The sequence below is a fragment of the Thamnophis elegans genome, chromosome 1 (assembly GCF_009769535.1).
Source record: "Thamnophis elegans isolate rThaEle1 chromosome 1, rThaEle1.pri, whole genome shotgun sequence".
NCBI classification, from domain to species: domain Eukaryota; kingdom Metazoa; phylum Chordata; class Lepidosauria; order Squamata; family Colubridae; genus Thamnophis; species Thamnophis elegans.
In genome coordinates, this window is record NC_045541.1 from 109,032,046 (window position 1) to 109,053,245 (window position 21,200).

General features: G+C 36.1%; 1 protein-coding gene across 7 annotated transcripts in view; it reads right to left on the reverse strand.

Annotated features, from left to right (window-relative positions):
• The window catches only part of AMBRA1 (autophagy and beclin 1 regulator 1), a 138,538-nt gene that overhangs the window by 92,767 nt on the left and 24,571 nt on the right, over positions 1-21,200 (reverse strand). For all 7 annotated transcript variants that reach the window (XM_032226825.1, XM_032226840.1, XM_032226801.1 and 4 more), the window contains 2 exons: positions 9,946-10,032; positions 3,339-3,521 (listed from right to left, as the gene is read on the reverse strand). In XM_032226825.1, coding sequence (XP_032082716.1) covers positions 3,339-3,521; positions 9,946-10,032 — 270 coding nt within the window. The remainder of the gene's footprint in view (positions 1-3,338; positions 3,522-9,945; positions 10,033-21,200) is intronic.

Genomic DNA, 21,200 nt, shown 5'->3' on the forward strand with positions numbered 1-21,200 from the left:
TAGGAAAATAATTTGGTTCCTACTCTTCCAGTAGTCAGAAAATAGCAAACTACATTTTTCATCAGAATTTTAGCTGTCCAAATGATTCTTTACTATTCTGAATTCACTTCTGATTTTACCTCTACATGTTTTATTTTATATGTTTTATTTTATTATACTGAGCCTCTTTGAGTCATCATGTAAGTGGAAAAATAGATTATATATGTAATCATAAATCATTTGCTCTTACAGATTCAGGAAACAGTTTTATTAGGCCAACTCACAGGCCATTTAATAAGTTAAAAAGATAAAGAAAATAGCAGTGAAATTGTGGTGTCTGCAAATATAAATGAGGGTCGGGGGTTGGAGAAGGCTATGCTACACTGGTTTTTACTCATGACTCTGAAAAGTATTACTAAGAGGAACACCAACAATTGATTCTTGTTTGCTTAAACATCAAATAAATTAATGCAGTATTCTAATCAGGAGATGAAGGAGAATATAGGATCTGCAGAAACACAGAATACCGTGGCAAAAACCTGACCACTCTGAGAGGAGATATATCTTGAGATTAAGAAGATACCTAGCTACAAATGTATGTATCTTCCTAGACTCAAAAATTCACAGGGATGACAACTATAGTCATGAAATAAATAGACAGATGCTACCTGGTAAAACACTGTGACTGATCTAGATAAAATATTAAATTAGGGAAACATGATAAAAGTTATGAAATCTTCTGCAATCTACAGTAAGAAATGCTATCATGAAAGGCCAATAAAACAAAACTCGATCCATATACTTGAATACTTTTTCCTTCTTCCATCTCACTTTTTCTCTTTTATGTTTCTTTATTTATCATTCAATAGTAGCACATAAGATGATCCAATGTAGTCACCTGGAGTCACTGAATTACAGGAAAGTTGATTGCTTTATTGCTTTGTCAATTTGCTTGGTTAATTTGTGCAGACCTACGGTAGGTCTGCACAACTGCATCCATTTCTGGATCAGGAAGCTTTGCTTGCTGCTAGTCATGTCCTAGCTATCTCTTATTTGGACTGTCGCAATGTACTGTATATACTCGAGTATAAGCCTAGTTTTTCAGCCCACTTTTTGGGCTGAAAAAAGCCGCCTCGGCTTATACTCGAGTCAGTGAAAAATTTGCCCGAAATGGAGGAGAAAAAGGGGCGGGGCCATGCCGCTGGGTGACACTCGTGAATGGCCCAGTGCCCCTGTGAGTTTCCCCTCCCTCTGTGTCAGTTTGCCGCGCACCGCGCACCGCACCATCCCCCCTCCTCACGTTCTAATGTAATGCAGGGCTGTCTTACGATTCCCCTTCCTCCCCCTCCTGCCGCTCTGCAACGATGTCCCACCTCCTCCTTGTTATGGCAAGCAGCCACATAGCGATGTCCCACCTCCTCTGGTACAGTGATCCAATGATAGGAATCACTGTGCCGTGTGTCATAGGAGGCGGGACATCGCGCCCGCGGCTGCACGGGACATCATCATCACAGCGGGACATCAGCATCATGAGGTGAGTGAAGTATTTCATTGAATACACCGCTAGTTTACTGTTTTTCTTTGAAATAAATATTCAAAAACATTATTGGTATCTATTTTTATTTTTGAAATTTACCGGTAGCTGCTGCATTTCCCACCCTAGGCTTATACTCGAGTCAATAACTTTTCCAGTTTTTTGTGGTAAAATTAGGTGCCTCGGCTTATATTCGGGTCGGCCTATACTCGAGTATATACGGTACTCTCAAAGAGCTAGCCTTGAAAACTATTCAAAAGTTATACCTGATCCAGAATGCAGCAGTATTACTAATTTGGGGTAGACCTCAATACGCCCATTAGATCTATTCTGTTAGTGTGATTTAAGTTGCTAGTGTTCTTCTATAAAGTGCTTCATGCTTCAGAACCAAGACATTTGTATGACCATTTCCTTGTGATAGTTTTTGTTCATTTTTAAAGATCATATAAGGTTGGTATCTGTTAGGAATATAATCTAACGTTGGGTTGGCAATATATAAATCATGTAACAAAGCTATACCTATTACTTTAAATCATACTGTAAAATGTGATTGGTTGCTGTTTTTCTCAATCAGCCATAAGAGGGAGCCAGAATGACTGTTAGCTCTCTGTTTGTTAGATGATGGGCTGAGCTGATCTGATTTGGAAGCTGGCTGTTAGAAAGTGCCGCAAGCTATTGTAAATTTTGCAACTGCTAGCAAACTTTGAGAATGTTAGGAATATAATCTAACGGTTGGGTTGGCAATATATAACAGAGCAATATATAGCTCTCTGTTCATTAGATGCTGGGCTGATCTGATCTGAGTGCCGTGAGTTATTGTAAGTTTTGCAACTGCTAGCAAACTTTGAGTTCTGAACTGATTATATGATACTGGACTATGTTATTTGGATTATCCCGTAACTGAAAGACATTGATGACTGACTGTCTTATCCATGTATGACTTGGGACTGTTTGATGGACTCTGATACCTCTATTTCCACTAAAGTAAAAGCCTATTTAAACTGCAGTGTCTCTGTATGCTGGTTTGTGTGTTATCCAATACAACTCTCACAACGCTTCTCTGAATGTACTCGCTCTCCCAACGGGGAGCTTACCTAACAGTATCCTTTGGTCTCTATCAATAAAATATAATCGCATGGGATCCAGGTGGTGTGCATTTCCTGTTGCTGCATCTACCCTTTATAACAGAACTCCCATCATCACCACTGCATATCGCCAACCTTGTGCTGTCCTTTAGGCAGACCTCCAAGGTGTGGCTCTCCCCAGAGACATTGGGCTAGGATGATATGTGAACCTAATAAATTTGTGTACAGGGCATCTGTCTCATCCTGGCACAGATGTTTTTACTCTTGTGGTTCTTTTGCTTCTTTCTACTTTGATTTTTTTAAACCTTTAGTAAGCCTCTCAGAGTCACTTGGGGAGTGAGCACTCTTAGAAACTGAAGGAAGTAGGAAGGAACAAATATATAAATATTGATTCAATGTAAATTACATGTTTTAACGCTCACATTTTTTATATTCGTTGAAACAACAGAAATGTGACTCTTTGGACTGATACTTTGATTTTGACAGCTGAACAAATTCCCAGTATTCTGCTTACTTAGTTTGTCATCCAAACAGCTTGAAAAGTCAGAGAGGACAGCAGTGGGTACAATTTATCTTCCATGCATTTAAAAAGGACAAATTAATCAGTATTGTAAACTCTAATTTTGAGGGGAAAAATGTATTCAACCTACTTTCTTTTTAAAATGTACAAAGCATTTTAAAAACAAAAAGCAGATGAAGGATAAAATAATTAATGCATTGTGTTGGAATAAAGAACTTACTCAAAGTCTTCAAATTCCAGGTCATTTCCTTCTACAGATGGACCTGCATTCTCAGAAGTGGAAGCAGAAGATGAGGAAGAGCGGAGGCGATTTTGCTGATACCGCATGGAGCGCTGGCGAATGCTATCTCTGCGTGAAAGATACTGGATCATTCTCTGGGCATAATAAGCAGCAGGTGACAACCTGAAAAATTAAAATACTGCTGTTAGCTCAAAAACAACTCTCACTTGTTTCTTGATGTTGTAGGATTATAATGCAATATTATTATTACTTAAATCTATATCGGAAATAGAAGACTTGCTGTAGTTTTTCTATATGGATTGGATTATGAGCTGGAGATTTCTGCTTGAATATCTTTCTCTAAAATCCTTTGTGTTTTGTTAATGTGGTTTCCAATTCACCAAAAAACTGAGGTTAAAAAATGATCAGAGTAATAGGAAGGCTGATTAACATTACTCCATGCTATCAAGGTTTAATGAAGGGTTTAAAAAACAAGCTGAATACCTATATGTGTTTTTTTAATTATTTTTTTAAAAGAAACTTTGTCTTTATATTTTTGTCTTTTCGTCTTTGTTCTTTTTTCCTTGTCTTTTCCCTTGAAAGCAATAAAATAAAGGATGGGGGAACAGCTGGTACAACATTTTACTACTATGTCAAGTTATTAAGGTTACTTATTTTTTCAAAAGTATCTTACACTACATTCTTCCCATTAATTTGAAATGAAATATCTACCTCAAAAGAAAGCATTTTTTCACCCATCTCTTGCACTTGAACTCTGAGTGGCACAAAAGGGCATGTTCCAAAATATGATTCAAGCCAAGTCAAAATAGTAGACTGGGAGAAGGTCAAACAGATATGAGATGGTAAAGTAGAAGATGTGTGTTTTTCTGCCAGTTTATTGTAAGAAATAAATTCATACTCAGAGTTTAAATATTATCTACACACTTCTAGCATTAGACTGATATTGTGAAATCAAGATAAAAAGTCGCATTTACAAGATTACTTAAACATTATTCTCCTTGGAAATGAGGTAGGTTAAATAGATTGTTTTCAGGGATGTTTTCCATTGTTCCAAGTCCTGGCCCAAATCACACAATGAGCTTTTTTGGCTCATTAGAGCAAACTGGATCTGGGTTACCTTGCTCCTAATCCAACTCTTTAACTACTTTCTAAAAATCACTCTTTCTACTCATGGCCCAGTGGAAAGTCTTTTCCATCTGTGTCATGGGGGTCCCACCATGGATATTGAAATCATCCAAAATGATCAATGAAGGGCCAATTCTAAAATTAGTTCAGTCAGAGAAGTTGACAGGGAACATAATAAACTATCCTGTCCTTTATCTGTCCTATCTTGCTGGCCAACATCAAGTAAATGCCATAAAAACTACCAGAATATGTTTCTATGTTCTTCCAAATTAAAACAAAGACCATCTTAAATAAGAGCACATACTATAGAAACAATAGTGTTCTTTTAATAAACTTTAATACAATAATACTTTATTGTATCTCCATGATTTGAGCAGATTGCCTTATCTTGAACCACTGAATGTTCTCTGTGTGGGGCTTCCCATGCAAAGCATTCAGAAGCTGCAATTGATCTAGGTAGGAAGTGGCAATAATGGCAGTTTGGGGGATATCAATATATGTTTATATAAAGTATTGGTATTTAAATTTTATACATATTCCATAATTTGAGCAAATTGGCTGATCTTGAACTACTGTAATATTCTCTGTCCTTGAAAAGCATTCAAAAGCTGCAATTCATCAAGGATGTGGCAATATTGGCAGTTTGGACAATATATGCTTTTATAAGGTTATTGCTCTGTGAGCTAGACTAACACCCTGTAAGGCTCCAGATGAAATTCAAGGTGCCAGCTGTTACTAATAAAGCCCTACTTGGCAGAAAGTCAGGTAATTTGCAGAACCATCTATTTCTGGTGGTTTCTGCTCACCCCACCAGATGTGATAGAATGGGTATGCTCCAGGTTCCTTCATTGAGCATATAAAATACATCTCTTTATTATGCTACCTTCCTGGTAGAGTTTCTATAAGGCATTATAAACCTGGCTTTTATCTGAAGCACTGGATATGTGAGGTCAAGTGAGCTTGGCAGGTTATCTGTTTGCTCTTAAACAGTGGGAGGAAAGGGATTTATTGGGTTTCTGGCTCACTGTATATTGATTATTGATTGTTACTGTAATTGTTTTAATTGTTTTGGCATGTTGATACTTCTTTTTTACTACTATTAGTTACCCAGAATTGTAACAGTGAGTTAAGCTGCCATATAAATTGTTCTAATTTATTAAATTAGATTTTTTAAAAGAATGACCTAATTACCAGACATAAATATACTTAATATAGGAAGAGGCTTATTTAAGTCACATATTACTCAACTCTTGTTAAAAAAAATAATCTGTTAGTAGTGAAGGAAAGTATAGAACACTATGATTATCTGCTGACATTTTTTACTAATTTTTGGTATGCACTTTCTTCTTGAGAGAATAATGAGCCAGGGTGGTGCAGTGGTTAGAATACAGTACAGCAAGCTACTTCTGCTGACTGCCTGCAATTTGGCAGTTCAAATCTCTCAGGCTCAAAGTTGACTCAGCCTTCCATCCTTCTGAGATTGGTAAAATGAGGCCCCAAGATTGGGGGGGGGGATATGCTGATTCTGTAAACCACTTAGAGAGGGCTGTAAAACACTGTGAAGTGGTATAGAAGTTTAAGTGCTATTGCTATAATTCTAATATCTGACTCAGCACATATAACAATGATAGCAATTACGGCTGTATCAGATGTAGACAAACAATGGGGAAGGATTTTCTTCAGTGGTGTTTGTAGGCTCCAAAAGATTGTGGTTGCCACTGTAGAAATTGGATGTTGAATTAAGAAGGCCTTCGGATTCAAGCTTTTATATTTTCACTTAATGGACAATTACTTTTCTGATAAAAAAATAACAAAATCTGATGAACAAGTAGCTATGGTATATAATAGATGAGGTCGGAAAAAGTTATGTAAAAACACATCTGAGACTGCAAAAAGGCATAATATAAAACTATTTAAATACAGGCACGTGTGAATTGGATGGCTAATAGTTTTAAATGTATTAACGCCAACATGTTGATACAAAAATCCAAGTAATAAAACAGCTTTCACAAAAAGGTTGAGGGCAACCTTTACAGCAGTAGCATCTCTAATGGCATTTCTTCTGTAATAATGATTCTTTTCATAAATTATACGGAAAAGCAAGAAATTGAACCTTGATCCCAAAATACCCATTTATCACAAAACTAAGGTTTATTTATAAAACAAGCTGATATGACAAGAAAATGTTCCTGGAGCTTGATAAGACTGAGTCTCAAATATTTTTACTGTAAACCTCTGTGAACTGTGACGTTTCAAAAATTGTCACCAACTTTGTTTCCCAATAACTCCATCACCTTGATTTTTCTAACTTTTCATATACCTTGTTTTTCAATATTCTCTTGCCTTGATTCAATAGATGAGATCTTTTCAAAACATCTCATTATTTCCAAAAAGGTCACTGTTGCTTTAACTTCTTTAAAGGGAGTGAATATGAACCACAGAAGTGATTGATTTAATCTCTACAATGTATTGATCATCCTACTTTTCTTACAATGTTTCCCTTTTTCATCAATCTGCACTAACAGAACACTCTTTCTCTAGCTTCTCATTCTTCCATTAGTAGCATCACTCTCATTCATTTTAGGCATATAGGCAGTCCTTGACTACAATTATTTAACAACTGTTTGAAGTTTCCACAGCACTAGAAAACAGTAACTTAATGTCAGTTCACACATACATCCTCATACCACCCCCAGAGTCATGTAGCCAAAATTTACATGCTTGGCAACTAGCATGTATTTTCAATGGGTGCAGTGTCATGTGATCACTATTAGCAATGTTCCCAGCTGGTTTTCAATAAGCAACGTCAATGGGGGAAGCCAGATTTGCTTAATGATTGATTATTTGCTTAATGACCATGGGAGGAAAGGTCATAAAATTGACCATGACTACATGTTTTAAAATTCTAGTATTTGAGTGAGCAGACATGGAGTTCATATTTCTCCAAATTATGTTTTATAATCATGTTTTTTAACAAAAGGACTTATCAACAGTAGATGGCTATTGTTAAAAATTTAGCAACCTTGTTTGTAACGTTTACCTAGGAGAAAAACAATAATCTTCTGTTCAGAGGAGCAGAAGATTGTTAACAATGATGTTATGAGTTCCAGCTTTCATTTATTGTTCAGAAGACATTCAAGTAGCAAATATGAAGCAGATCCTCCTTCTGCATAAGAACATGTAAAAATTCAATTTTGATAGAGAACATTGATATATCTACTATTTGTTGCCCCTAAAATTAATTTGCCAATTTGGACCAAGTTGAAAAGTCTACTATGTGAAGTATGGGGAATGCTATAAAAATAAAAATATCTGGAAATGGAGCAGGGAAGGATGGTTACTGAGTGGCAGTGGGAAACTCTAGTTCCATCAGTTTGGAGATTTAGATCCCAGATCCTCCATTAAAGGCTGACTGACTATAGTTTTATTGGGGATGAGACCAGCTAATGTTGAAGGGAAAAAGCCACCAGATTAAGATTGATTTTTCTTTTTAAGGAAGATTCAAACCTACATAATGAGGTGAGAATTTACTTCAGCCAGTAAGTGAGGAAACAGAGCCTCAAATGGGTCCCTAAGGAGATGCAATTTAATTCCAACTGCATAAGGACACAATAAAAAAATTAGGTGATAATCTCTTAAAATTTGGACAGGTTAATTTCTTACCTAGAAGCATCCTTATAAAAATATAATTGGGTGCCATATAGAACTGAGCCCAGCACTTTTAACTCTGAATAATTTGACAGCTGCTGCTACATATGTATGGCATGTATATTTAATAATTGCAAAGGATGCTTTTGGAGATCTCACAAGGAAGTCCTTTGTTTAATTAATCCATTGAGTAAATAATTCAATGTCTACGTGCTTAAAGGTTGTAACTTGCTCTGTAGGTTTACTATTGATCTTCCAGTTAATTCAGGACTTGAAACACTTTTTAGAGAATATTAAGAGCTTTGTTTTAGAGCAATTGATCAAAAGCGTTCTCCATGGTAGTTAATGTTTCAGGCACAGATCCACCAAGCTTATGGAAATATTAGCCACATCACTGGCTGAGTGTAGAATTGGAACATTGGCTGAGAGTAGAATTGGAACAGGGTGATGGACTAAAAATGAAGACTGGAATATCTGATTTAACAAGAACTTCTGCCATATCATTAATAAACTACACACACACATACACACAGCCTATATGCATCAATATAAAATTATACTGTTTCAAGAAACCTGGGAAATAGAGCCTATATACAATACAATACAATACATTACATTAATACATACATACATTTAATGGTGACTCACTCTGTTAGGTCTGTGGAAATATCTGTGGAGGTTTTTTGTGACCAATTACCTCTTTTGCTCCCTCTAAAAATTGGCCCTTTTAAATGTTTACTTTCCATTTCATAATACTACTTCCCAAATTAACAGTAGTTGGGATCATTTGAATTCTGATTCTTAGATTTAACAACTAAAATTTCAAACTACAGTCATATTTGCCAGTGAATTTAATGCTGTGATGACAAGGTTATTTCCATATTATAACATCCATATCCTCAGTTACCACTTTTTCTTCACGAAAATCAAAAGATGCTAAGTTTAATTTAGGAAAGTTGAGGTTGTGACAAATGACATAAAATTTGATCTGAAGATCCTTATTAGAGCCATGCCCAGAGACAAGCTAACCTTTTAGAGGCCTTAACAGCAGAAGTCTCAACATTAGATTATAATTTAATATCTAATTACTTTACCCTTCACTGTATTTCCACATTACTTTCCATCTGTGTAACAGCCACTAACCCGATAGGATCCTTCACTATTAAATTAGTGAAGCAGAACCAGTGTTTACAAACTGTCTCTGTTGTTACTGACAATTATTTCTAACCAATACAGTCTAATAAGAAGTCTGAGGCTATGGCACAATTCTTTGAAGCACCAGAAGTCAATCATCTGAAAAGGTGCATAAGTATGGCTTGTAACACTTATGAAACATTTGCCACATTCCAACAAATGATTGTTTATGTTTAAAAACACTTGAAACTTGATCAATATATCTGTAGGTGGAGATCTTTCTATTTTGCCATCAGACGATCCCTTTTCTATCTAATATATAGAACTACAAAAACTTAAATTTGTCCATTGAAAAATATTATAGCTTAAAGCAAAGACACAGTTTTACTACAATTCCTAAAATCCCATTCCATCAGGTAAGCATTTGCACTACCCCCTCCCTTCACTGCCATAAATAATTATTTCTAGATTCCAAAAGATTGGCTTAATTCCATTGTTCTTCCTATACAAAATAATAATAATAATAATAATAATAATAATAACAACAACAACAATAACAACAACAACAATAACAACAATAATGGGTACAATCCTCATCATACAATTATTGCTATACTATCAGGACAATTACACACCAGGCTTTAATGTTGCTTTGAAAAGAACTCAGTTGTGTCCTTACCTAGCTGGATCAGGATATATAGGATGTTCGCGGGATCCTGCCCCATCATAACGTGAGAGTGAAATGAGTGAAGATTCCAACAGCCTCCTACAAAACAAAGCAAAAATATTAAGCATTCATTATTCCACCTCTTTGGTTTCTTGTCTCCATCATTTTGTTTTGATTTTTTTGCTTAATTTGGCCCATTGTCACCCTAAGCACAGCAAGTACTCCAATTCTATTAAAATATTACCTATTAAAAATGGTACTATTTATGATGTAATCACTATATGATCCAAAAGAAAAAATAGCATTTGTATGTTATGGAGCGTGGGGTAACATCTCTAATCCTACAGATTGGAAACCTGGAGCTATAGCAAAGGATATGCAGTTCCCAGAAAACCTCCTGTTTTAATTACTATTAAGTTCTTACAGAATTTTCTTGAGCCTTTTCAATATCTGAAGACTACATTGTACTCTTTTGTTATCTTCTGAGAGTTAAACTCTACCTCAAAGGATTCGATTTCCAGATGCCTTATCACCTTTTTCTGCTGTTCCAGTTTAATCAGCATGGAGAACAATGGAAATATCATCTGGACTCAGTGCTTCTATTAATGCATCCCTAGATTACACTGGTCTTCTTAACTGATGCAACGCCCGGTTTGATCATGTTCTTTTATTGATCTACTTGTACCCCTAGATCCTTCTCACTGTACTGCTATCAATCCTGTAGTTGTACAACTTATTTTTATTGCAGAAATGCAGGAGTTTGTACTTGTCACAGCTGGACATTATCCCACTGAATATTCAAGATATTGTAGTAATGTTGAACTGTTGTTTTCTACTGTAAGCCAGTTTCTAGTTAGGTATCATCTGAAAATTTAATAAGTCTTACTTGGCTTGCCTTCTGCGGGGGAGGTAGATTCAGAGACTTTTAATAATAATAGTACTTGGAGGGAATTATTCCAACAATGTGGAAGCCTTAATTGCAGTCTGAGACAGATCCAGCAAGCCCCCAAAACTCCTTGTCTGCACCCATTGACAATCTCCCAGATTCTGAAATTCACTCTCCCAGTCCCAAACAGAGGCATGCAGAGCATGATGCAGATAATAAGCAATCCTTCCGTTTCATATTTTAGATCCTTGCCTTTGGCCAAGGGCAGAATTTGGAGGGGGGGGGACCCTACTACATATCTCCCACCAGGACAAGGCTGGATACAAGAATTATTTGGGTAGCCATTAAGAAATCCATCAGACTGCTGAACTGGTTGCTTGCTTATTTCTTCATTTGATTTATATAGCCATTAATTTCATATACATAACACTGGATGCTTAAAATAGATTAAAATAAATAAAATACATTATATGAAATAAACACAGCAGCCAAGCTATTTCATCCATCTTGACCTCAAGGATACCATGAGAGTTTTCATTAAATATTTTATAGAGATTAAGCATTTTACATATATTATCCACCCAAAGTCTTATGATTAGGACAGCAGATAATGTGTGCTAAATAAATAAATAAATAAAGCTGACCTATCTTTACAGCATTCCTTGCACTACCAACCTAGTTACTCTGTCATAAATGGTGTCAGATTAATCCTAACAGTAGAAACTTATCTTAACAAATTCATACTAGCCTATACATTGATCACATGCAATGGTGGGATCCTACTGGTTTAACAACCAGTTCGGTGATCATGCACTGAGTTTTAGCAAAAATTCAGCCCCCTCAACTCCCCAGCTGCCTTATAAAATTCCCTTGTTCCATTCACATGAGACTGTATCAAAATACAATTTTACTGAAAGATCTTAAACTAAAGGTAGGCAACTATGGTTGACAAGCAACCCCACTAACATTTCATTTACAGTTTTCCAGCGAGATCAAGATACTGAAATTCCTTAATTTATTTTTAGCTTTTGAAAATGGAATGGTGCTTCTCTTGTCTATCAAAAAATAGGCCAAAAAACATTGATCATTCCATTTCTGGTAATGTCATAATACCATCAGATGACATACTTCTGGGGGTCTTCGTGATGTGTTGAATTGCAACCTCTGATCCTTCAAACACTTTCACCTCAGTCTCAAAAGGGATTTCCCATTTATATTGTTTAGTACAAGTTAGCATTTTATAGGCATGTAGATAGTCTCTTCATTGTGACCTTTCTTGGGCTTCAGAATTCTTTAGAATTTAGGCTAGCACTTTATCCTTTGCTTGGAAGATAAGAATTTTTTTATTCAACTGACATGAACAAAACGTCTAGGTACGTGCAACAATCGATGTATCAAGGATATGAAAGGATATATACAAAACTATTAAACAATCCCCAGCCCACAATAGAAACCTATAAAGGTTATTTTATAACTTTCAAAAGTATCAGTTATTACTGAAGGGGCAAGGAGTACCAAACAAATTAAGAGAACTTTCCTCAAGGGGGCATTAAGTTGTAAAACTGCCTGGTTGTTAAACAAGGTTCCCATGCAATCACCTATCACAATACTGGCTCTCCCCATTGCAGTTGTTAAGTAACTCTGCAAGTTAATTGGCAAAGCACAGGTTGCTATAGAAGGTGGGGAAGGCTTAGGGAGGCTGCTTTACGATCGTAAATACCTTTGTTCAGCACTGTCGTAATTTCAGTCATTGAATGAATAGCTGTAAGTCAAGGATTCCATGTATAAAGGCTATGTCCTGTAATACTAATAAGATTATCAAAGGCTTCAAGGAACTCCAAGAGTTTCTTGAAGCTTTTGCTTTATGAAACTTTTGCTTTATGAAAATTTATGCTCTTTCAATTACAAGTCTAAAATCCATACAAATGCTGATGCACAAAAATTATTGGAATACGCAAAAGTCAGAAAACGTGGAAGAGATATGCTGATACAACTTTGACATATTCCAAAAAAAAAGAAATCTCCACTCAACTCACTAGAGCATTACTGTCAAACCCTCTGGGGCTTCATAAGCAGCCAACCTTACAATATTCATGCAAATTAATAAACCACCTTCAAGGTTAGAAAACCTGGCCTAGTCTGTCATTCACTGCTATTACCTAGCTCAACATCAATGCCTTCCTCTTCCATTTAAATTAATAACACACATTTCAAGACATGTGGATTTGCAACTGGCAGCTTTAGCATCCAAGAGGAAAAGGCAAGTCTCTGATCAACAGAACAGGAGGTGGATTTATTTTTCTTTACTTGTTAGGATTTATTTTGCCTTCTCTCCAAGAGGTTCAAGGCAGCTCACATGAGGATTACCCTTTAATTTATCCCACCCGCGACCTTTTGAGGTAGGGAAGAATAAAAAAAGAGTAACTTGCTACTTGCCTAATAAATTCCATATCTAAAGTTAGAGTTGATTACAAACTGTCCAGGCCCTAATCAAAAACTGCAGATCAGGTTTGTTTCTTTGTTTATAACATTTATATAGCTACCCATCTTATCAACCAATATGTTGTTCAGGTATACATGAGAACTGAGTCTGCATTCAGTCTATAAACATGAACATGAGATTGTTGGCGGACTGGGAGAATTTAAGGAATAAAATGAAGAATCAAAGCAGCAGGCTTCACTGGTGTTTTCTCTTCCAAAATCAGTTATCTTGGTATATTCAAAAGTCTTAAGAACCATCAGGGGTGTCCTCACCCCAATAATACTAGTTTATTTTCAGAAAATGCTCTCCAGATCTGCATTAAGGCAACACTGGGCACTTGAAGAGGTTGCTGTACAAGCTGCCTAGACAATATGAATATTGTCACAAATAGCATCCAAGCACAATTAGACGAGAAATTATAATTTCCATCCTGGTTTTTTTGCTCACTAGGAGAACGGCACCTTACATCCTCCAGATTGTCAATCAATGTGATTCGGTGATTAAGATTAACTTGGCACAATGGGTGATGCTGTAGACCTCTCTTGCTAAATTAGTCCATGTCTACTTTTATTCTTTTTCTTTTAATATCTGAAGTATAAAAATGCCATCTGTTCAATAGTGCTCTCTGTTGTGCTTTCAAGAGATTGCCTGCCATCCAGATATTAGCACCTGTAGAAAACTGTGACTGTTCTGCTCAATATTATCCATGGATTGTAAATACGTGCTGCTGTTGGGAGCTGAAGAAAGAGTGGGAAGGCCCTACTTGTATTGATAACCAGCAGTGGGTTTCGCATTTTGTTACCACCGGTTCCCCCCACACGCACGACCAATTGTTTCACGGGCACACACATCCCTTCCACACATGCGTCCAATCTCAAAAATGTGCCTAAATAGGATGGCATAGAGCCAGGGCAGGTGGGCAGGCCCACCTACAATTTCTGCTATTGTTTCAGGCAAACCAGACTGAACCGGCTGAATATCATCTTTGTTGATAATGTTTTAGAAGCAAGTTTTCTCTGGTCTTTTTTTTCCTTAAGAATTATCATTATAAAAAGTGAGATATAATCAGACAATCTGTTAAGCCTCTAGCACTTCCAGAATAGAAAATCAGAGAATGGATTAAAATATTCTGAAAACTGCTGTCATGTCTTGCCAAAAACCTGCACAAACTAAGTTATCTGACAGAACCTGCTTCCTAAAAGTAATCAGAACCATATTCAAGTAGGACATTCCTACCTGTATTTTGCACCTAATTCTTCAAATCCCAGGGAAGTATCACTGCTCCAAAGGATAGGCATTTAATTACTCCAACAGAGATTTTTCTAAAATGATCTTCATTCCTCAAAATCTCACCCCACAGAAAAAGTCAATAATGGCTCAAAATCCCATCTGATACAAGAAGCCCCCAGACGATTGTCCATACGGTTTTGGAGAAACTTATATTCATTTTGAAGGCAGAACGTTTACTGAAATCTTAAATCTGAAGTCCAATCTTCTTAGCCATGCTGTGTATTCTTGAACTATGGAGTTAATAACCCATTTTGTCCTAGATGTGCTTCCATTAGCTCTCATCTTGTTTTTCTTTAATCAACTTTATTAAATTTCAAAATAGTATAAAATACAAAATAACAAAAAGGAAAAAAATGGGGAGGATATCAAGTATGTTAAACAGTTAAAACGTTACAAGAAGGAATAGGGAATTGCCTTCTGATTTTCTTCAGTATATAGGTATAAATATATAGTAGATGAATTCCTTACTCTTAAGTTAAAACAAAAATTAAAAAACATATATCAAATATACAGATTAAACAAAGTAATATTAAAATTATATAACAAAAGAAAAGTTTAAACACATAAAAATATAGAATACATGTCCATTAATATGAATAAAAATACACAATATTCTATAATCAAAACAAGATCAGCTCTCAACTTGTATCCTCTCACTTGAATCACTGCTGTTGGGAATGTAGAAGCTTGATGAATCATGGCACAGCATGGCTGGCTGCAATTACATAGAAAAGTATTTTGAACTTCAGTGTAATTTCTCCGTAGGAACATTAAAGGCAAGAAAACCACAAAGAATTTAATGATTTTTAGAGCTATGTCATACACCCTATGTGTATATATATGTGTATATGTGTTATTATTATCCCTTTAGTCTTCTGCTGTCACTAATTGTAGAGAGTAAATGAAGTTTACATTGATGGAGACATGCAAGACCTTTTATCTGGGCAAAAGAAGCTGAAGCATTTTTTGAAGTTCAGAATGAGATAACATTTGTAACTGGCTCAGAAATATGCTTCCCTATAAGGAGGAGGAACAGAACAATCAAAGTTACAAATACTGTTTTTAACAGCCAACCCCCATAAAAGTAGTGTTGGCTTTCCTACAGTTGATTTCCCGGTTGGTCTACCCTAATGGGGCTGACACTAATCTACCTTTAGTATGAATAGTTTTTTTTTTAAAGTTCACACTTGTATACATTACACACAGGTAGTCCTCCAACTACAACAGTTCATTTAGTGACTGTTCAAAGTTACAACAGCACTGAAAAAAGTGACTTCTGATCATCTTTCACACTTATGACCATTGCTGCACCCCCATCATCACATGATTTACATTAAGACGCTTGAAAACTGACTCACATTTATGTCAATTGCAGTATCCCAGAGTCATGTGATCCCCTTTCACAATTTCGCTTCCAGCATCCGGTTGGCTTGCAAATGTTTTTCGCGCCGAGAGTGAAATGTTCCTGAGGCCGTGATCTTGTGTGACTTCAGGCACCCATTCTCTGTAAGAGCAGGTAGGTGCCTGAAGTTGTGCAAGATCATGACCCCACAAACATTTCACTCTTGGAGTGAAAAACATTTGCACGCCAACAAGATGCTGGAAGGGAAATTGTCCTGCTCTCCTCTCCCTCAAAGGCAAAGAAAACGACAGAGAGGAGACAAATCTTTACAAGGTGAGTCTGGCATAGCAAGATGGGAGGGAAGAAGCATGAGTTATCTCAGCAGTTCAGGGAGGTCTTGGGTGGCCTGTTCTGTTACTAACCCCACCCCCCACAGCCTTCCCCTCCCTGAGATACCTGATGCACTTAATGAGCCATGTATTCGATTAACAAATGCATGGGTGCAAGCAGGGAATGATCACGCTCAAGTTTCATGATTCATTCCTAAATATCCTCAAGTTGACAGGCTCCATTACATTCTTGACTTGAGGATTACCTGTATGATCACAAACCCACTGCTATTCTCAATCAATTTCTGGCAAATTTCATAGATTATTTGACAAGAAATTTTTGTAATTACATTGTATATAAAAAGAAAAAGAAAGATTAAATGGTAAATTCAATGGAATTCCAATCTGAAACTCTGCTCACTTCACAAAGGAAGAAGTGTTTGCTTTAATAAGAATGCTTCATTCTTGAGAATGTCCCTACAAAAAAAGTGTTTACAGTATTTCCATTCCAAGAAGCTTCACAATAGGAAACTCACTAGAAATATCTAGGGAAAATACTATGTTTAACAGAATGATTTTCTAATTTAACAAAGTAGAATATATAAAGAACAATTCAGAAAAAAATATCAGTATAATATTAAAAATCTTTTTACACAACCTTTTTTATATTTAAAATGCCACTGAGGTTTGCTGAGTAGACTGCAACATTGTTCAACTAGCATATTGATTACAACCAAAGATCTGAACAATATTCTGTATCATATTATTTGTTTTAGTACAATTCTGTAAAAATTCTGTAGTAACCACAGCCTGATAAGAATACTATATAGAATTATTAAATCAATCACAGTTAAATCTGCTATCATAATAGCAGGGCAGGATCTTTTCTTATTTTAAATAAGTTTTATTTGTGACTGTAGATATGAGAGTTAGACGGCATCTCAATTTTAATAATGGTAATAGTAATAATAATAAGAAAGCAAAGGTAGTACCAGTGGTAATAGCTACCTTGGGTGCAATCCCAAAACAACTTGAACATCATCAGCATTGTCAAATTTATTGCAAAAGGCAGCTTCATTTGGAACAGCTTGCATTCCACAATGATATCTGTACTACCATCCAACATTCACATCTGCCTACCTCAGGATCTTGTGAAGTACTTGCTAGATTGATAAAAATGCTAAATCCAATTTGAACATCTGGCTGACTGTGTGATGAGCAATAATCAGTCAATTGCAAAAGGCAGCTTTGTTGAACAGCTTACATTCTGCAACGATACCTTAACAACACTGAATATCAACATCTGCCTACGTCAGATCCTTGAGAGGACTCGATAAGATGGATAAAAATGCCAAATCCAGTCTAAATATCTGCTCACTGTGCAACAAACCACAATAATTATAATATATACACCCTCCATAGATGCCCCTTTGTTGTGAGGAAGACATTTATGATGCTCTGATGAGATTGAGAAATATGCTGGTAGACGTATGTTCTATCAGAAAGTCACTCATGCCAAACAGGTCTTAGTTTGTTATATGGGGTGTGAACATGTGGTATGAACATCTGTAGGGCTTTCCTACAATTACCCAGATTCAGAGTATATCTTCCAGTGAACTATATATTCCAATAATTTTCCCTGTGCCTAGACTAGAGTATACATTTCTTCTTCGCTATCCACCAGAAAAAAGGGGATAGAGGAACAGTTTTAGAATAGAACAGCAAGGGAAGGCTAATACAATCAACAACCAAAGGAAAATAGGATGAATCATCTTTAAAGCAAGCAATGAAGATGATAGGGCTCTGCATTAATTTGTTGAATAACTGGGAAGGGGCAAGAATGTTGAGTCCAGCTTATAGGAGGATTCATCAGAACACAAAATTCTGCGAGAGACAACAGCTCAGTCCAATTGTCCTGCTTGTAAGAGACACAGCCTTTTAAGTAATGTTCCAATAATTGATTCACTTTCACTACTTACCCATTAGAGCCTGGATGAGTCAAGGATCGCAAATGAATCTTAATGCTTAATAGCTGGAAAAGAGCTTTCCAAAACTTGGATGTAAACTGAGATTTGCAATATGAAATCACATGAGTGACTAAGCTTTTGTACTTAAAAACAAGAGCTAGAAAAGATTGCATGATGACTATTTTTGTGGTGGTGGCTTGTGTGAAAAGATGGCTCATCTTACTCCTTGGAAATGCATTTCATCAGCAATTTATACATTATACTTTATTCTAAAATTGGCCAGACCCCCCCCCCCTTAAATAAACTACCCTAGACTAGCAATAAGGATAATTAGGATACTAGAAAATATTCCTAAGAAAACTGGGTAAACTTAATATTGAGGAAAAATAACTTCGGAGACGTGGTAGCTCAGTGGCTAAGATGCTGAGCTTGTCGATCAGAAAGTCAGCAGTTCAACAGTTCGAATCCCTAGCATCACCTAACGGAATGAGCTCCCATTACTTGTCCAGCATGCTGCCAATCTAGCAGTTTGAAAGCATATAAAAATGCAAGTAGAAAAAATAGGAACCACCTTTGGTGGGAAGATAATAGCATTCCATGCGCCCTTGGCCTTTAGTCATGCCAGCCACATGACCACGGAGACATCTTCAGACAGCACTGGCTCTTCATCATCACGGTTATAGGATGTCACATAACAGAAGTTGAGTGCAGGACTTGAAATAAGGATTTAAGTTAAATAAAGATTCCAACAGAATATTAAACAATATCCTTCCTTTCTAAGTTGAAAGTAATCACTGAAAACAGCACTGGGCTCATCTTCACTACATAGGTTCAAGCATATCCCAACCAGCTATTATTCTATGATTCTGTTTAGTCTCAGAAAGTGGGAAAATGGGGGTGGGGGTGGGGGGTTCCAGGCAAATTCCATCATTTTATCTCGTTTCTAACAAAGTTGATTCTACCATTTTTCTTCATCCGTGACATCTGGAGGCTGCCTACAGCCATTACAGAGAAACAAACAAAAAAAAAAGACTAATGGGCAAATACTACAATATTATATTATATATCTGTTTGACAGATCATGTTATGTTTTAGGCAGTCTTTAACAATGTTCCCATGGCTCTATAGCATCTTGTCATGTACACAGTTAAACATCTAAACAATTCAAAATGTTTGAATACAAAACAAAACCTTCCCATTGAAATATTTTTCCATAGGAGAAAGGGTAACTATTCCTACACTGGTAAATAAAGTAAAAAGGCTCTGGAGACAAAGCTGTGGAAAATTAATGAAACTGAGAAGTTAGAGCTGGAAGCCTATGATAAATTGAGGCAATGAAAAGCTGTGGTTGGTTTTGAAAAAGCAATATTGGCTGAGGATTCTAAGAAAGACTTATGATTTGGAACTGCTGAAAGGACACAAGTTCAAAAAAGTTTAGGTATCCTGAAGCGATCCAGGGCGAGTTTCTGAGAAGATCTCCAAAAGTTGGATATTTTAGAGTAGCTTGAAAACCACAAAGAGGAAGAAACATCACACATTTTTATCTCCCCAGAAGGTATCTCAGAAGTTGAAGACAGAGATAGGAGAGACCATGTTCCAGCAGCCAGAGACTGACAGCAAGAGACAAAGACTGGAAGCTAGTTTAATTACCTTTATTTATCTTAAAGTATGAATAGAATATAGGAATGACAAACACTTATTTAGTCGGTGCGATAGATTACATGCAAAATAAACTTTACTTTCCTTTAGAGAAAACGGTCAGAGATTCCTGTGTGAAGTTGCAGACTATTGGGTGGCAAATAAAATTTACAGTACTATAATTATTATTAGGGCACTATTATCAGTGACACGGAAGATGAAGCCTTAGATTGAGCAGCTATAAAGTATGAAATTAAGAGTGAAATTAAATGCTTGTTTTGCTTTATTATAATTATTTGGTAATTAAAAATAAATTTGGTTATTTTAAAAAGATAAAAAATGTAAGAGGCATTTGCATATTATACCTGAAAACCTACAGAAACCCCCAAACAGAGTCTCTATCAAAAGGGCCAATGTTCATGACTGCATCTTTAGGTTTCAAGCACAGAATGTATCTATCAACATTTCCCCATTTTTCAATCCATATATACTTCTATCATTCACAAGCAATCAAATGAAAAGGGGGAATGGAGCTGAACTCCTTCAAATCTCAAAAACTCAGTTTCCTATAACCATCATATATATTCTTCTACTATATAAACAACCTGAAAGCAGTAGTTAAAAACAGTGGAGTCCCAATGCCAACCTCTGCAACTGTAAAGACAGACTAAATCATGGTATTGATAAGAAATGGTTGTTTGAGAAGTAAGAGACTTTACCTTTTTTTCTAATAGAAAGTTAGCTCAATTTGTTTATCACAAAACCATGACAACTACACAAAGGTGAGAGCAAGAAGTTCTCATTTTGTTATACATAAGATTTCTACATTAGAAATCTCAGTTTTGCAGATGCTTTGAAAAAGTCACCTCTTCCAAATCTCTATACTAACACCTTATGGTACTACAATATACTCTTTAAAATCTTCTACAAACCCAGAGGATTTACTCACTTACCCACTGTTCTAACTTTAGACTGTCCCAGTCAAATTCTACTAGAAGCAGATAGCCGTTTTATCTTTACACGGACAGCCATTTCAACATTTCTTTCCAGTTTTCAAAGGAGACTATGTCCCTATCATGCCTCTAACTGAGTCACAGCTCAGACTTTTCAAAGAGGAGACACACTTAAAAGACCAATTATTGTAGAAGAGAATGTATCATGCAGATAATGATAATTCATTCCTTGGAATTATCTAACTATATCACCAAATTTTAATTCAGAAAAAAATAAACAAATATTTCTTACTCAAACGGAGTTTCTATCAGAACAGAATATTAGCCTTCTGCTTCAGTTGGAATTTTTCATATACTTTATTGAGCCTGGCTAATTGTTC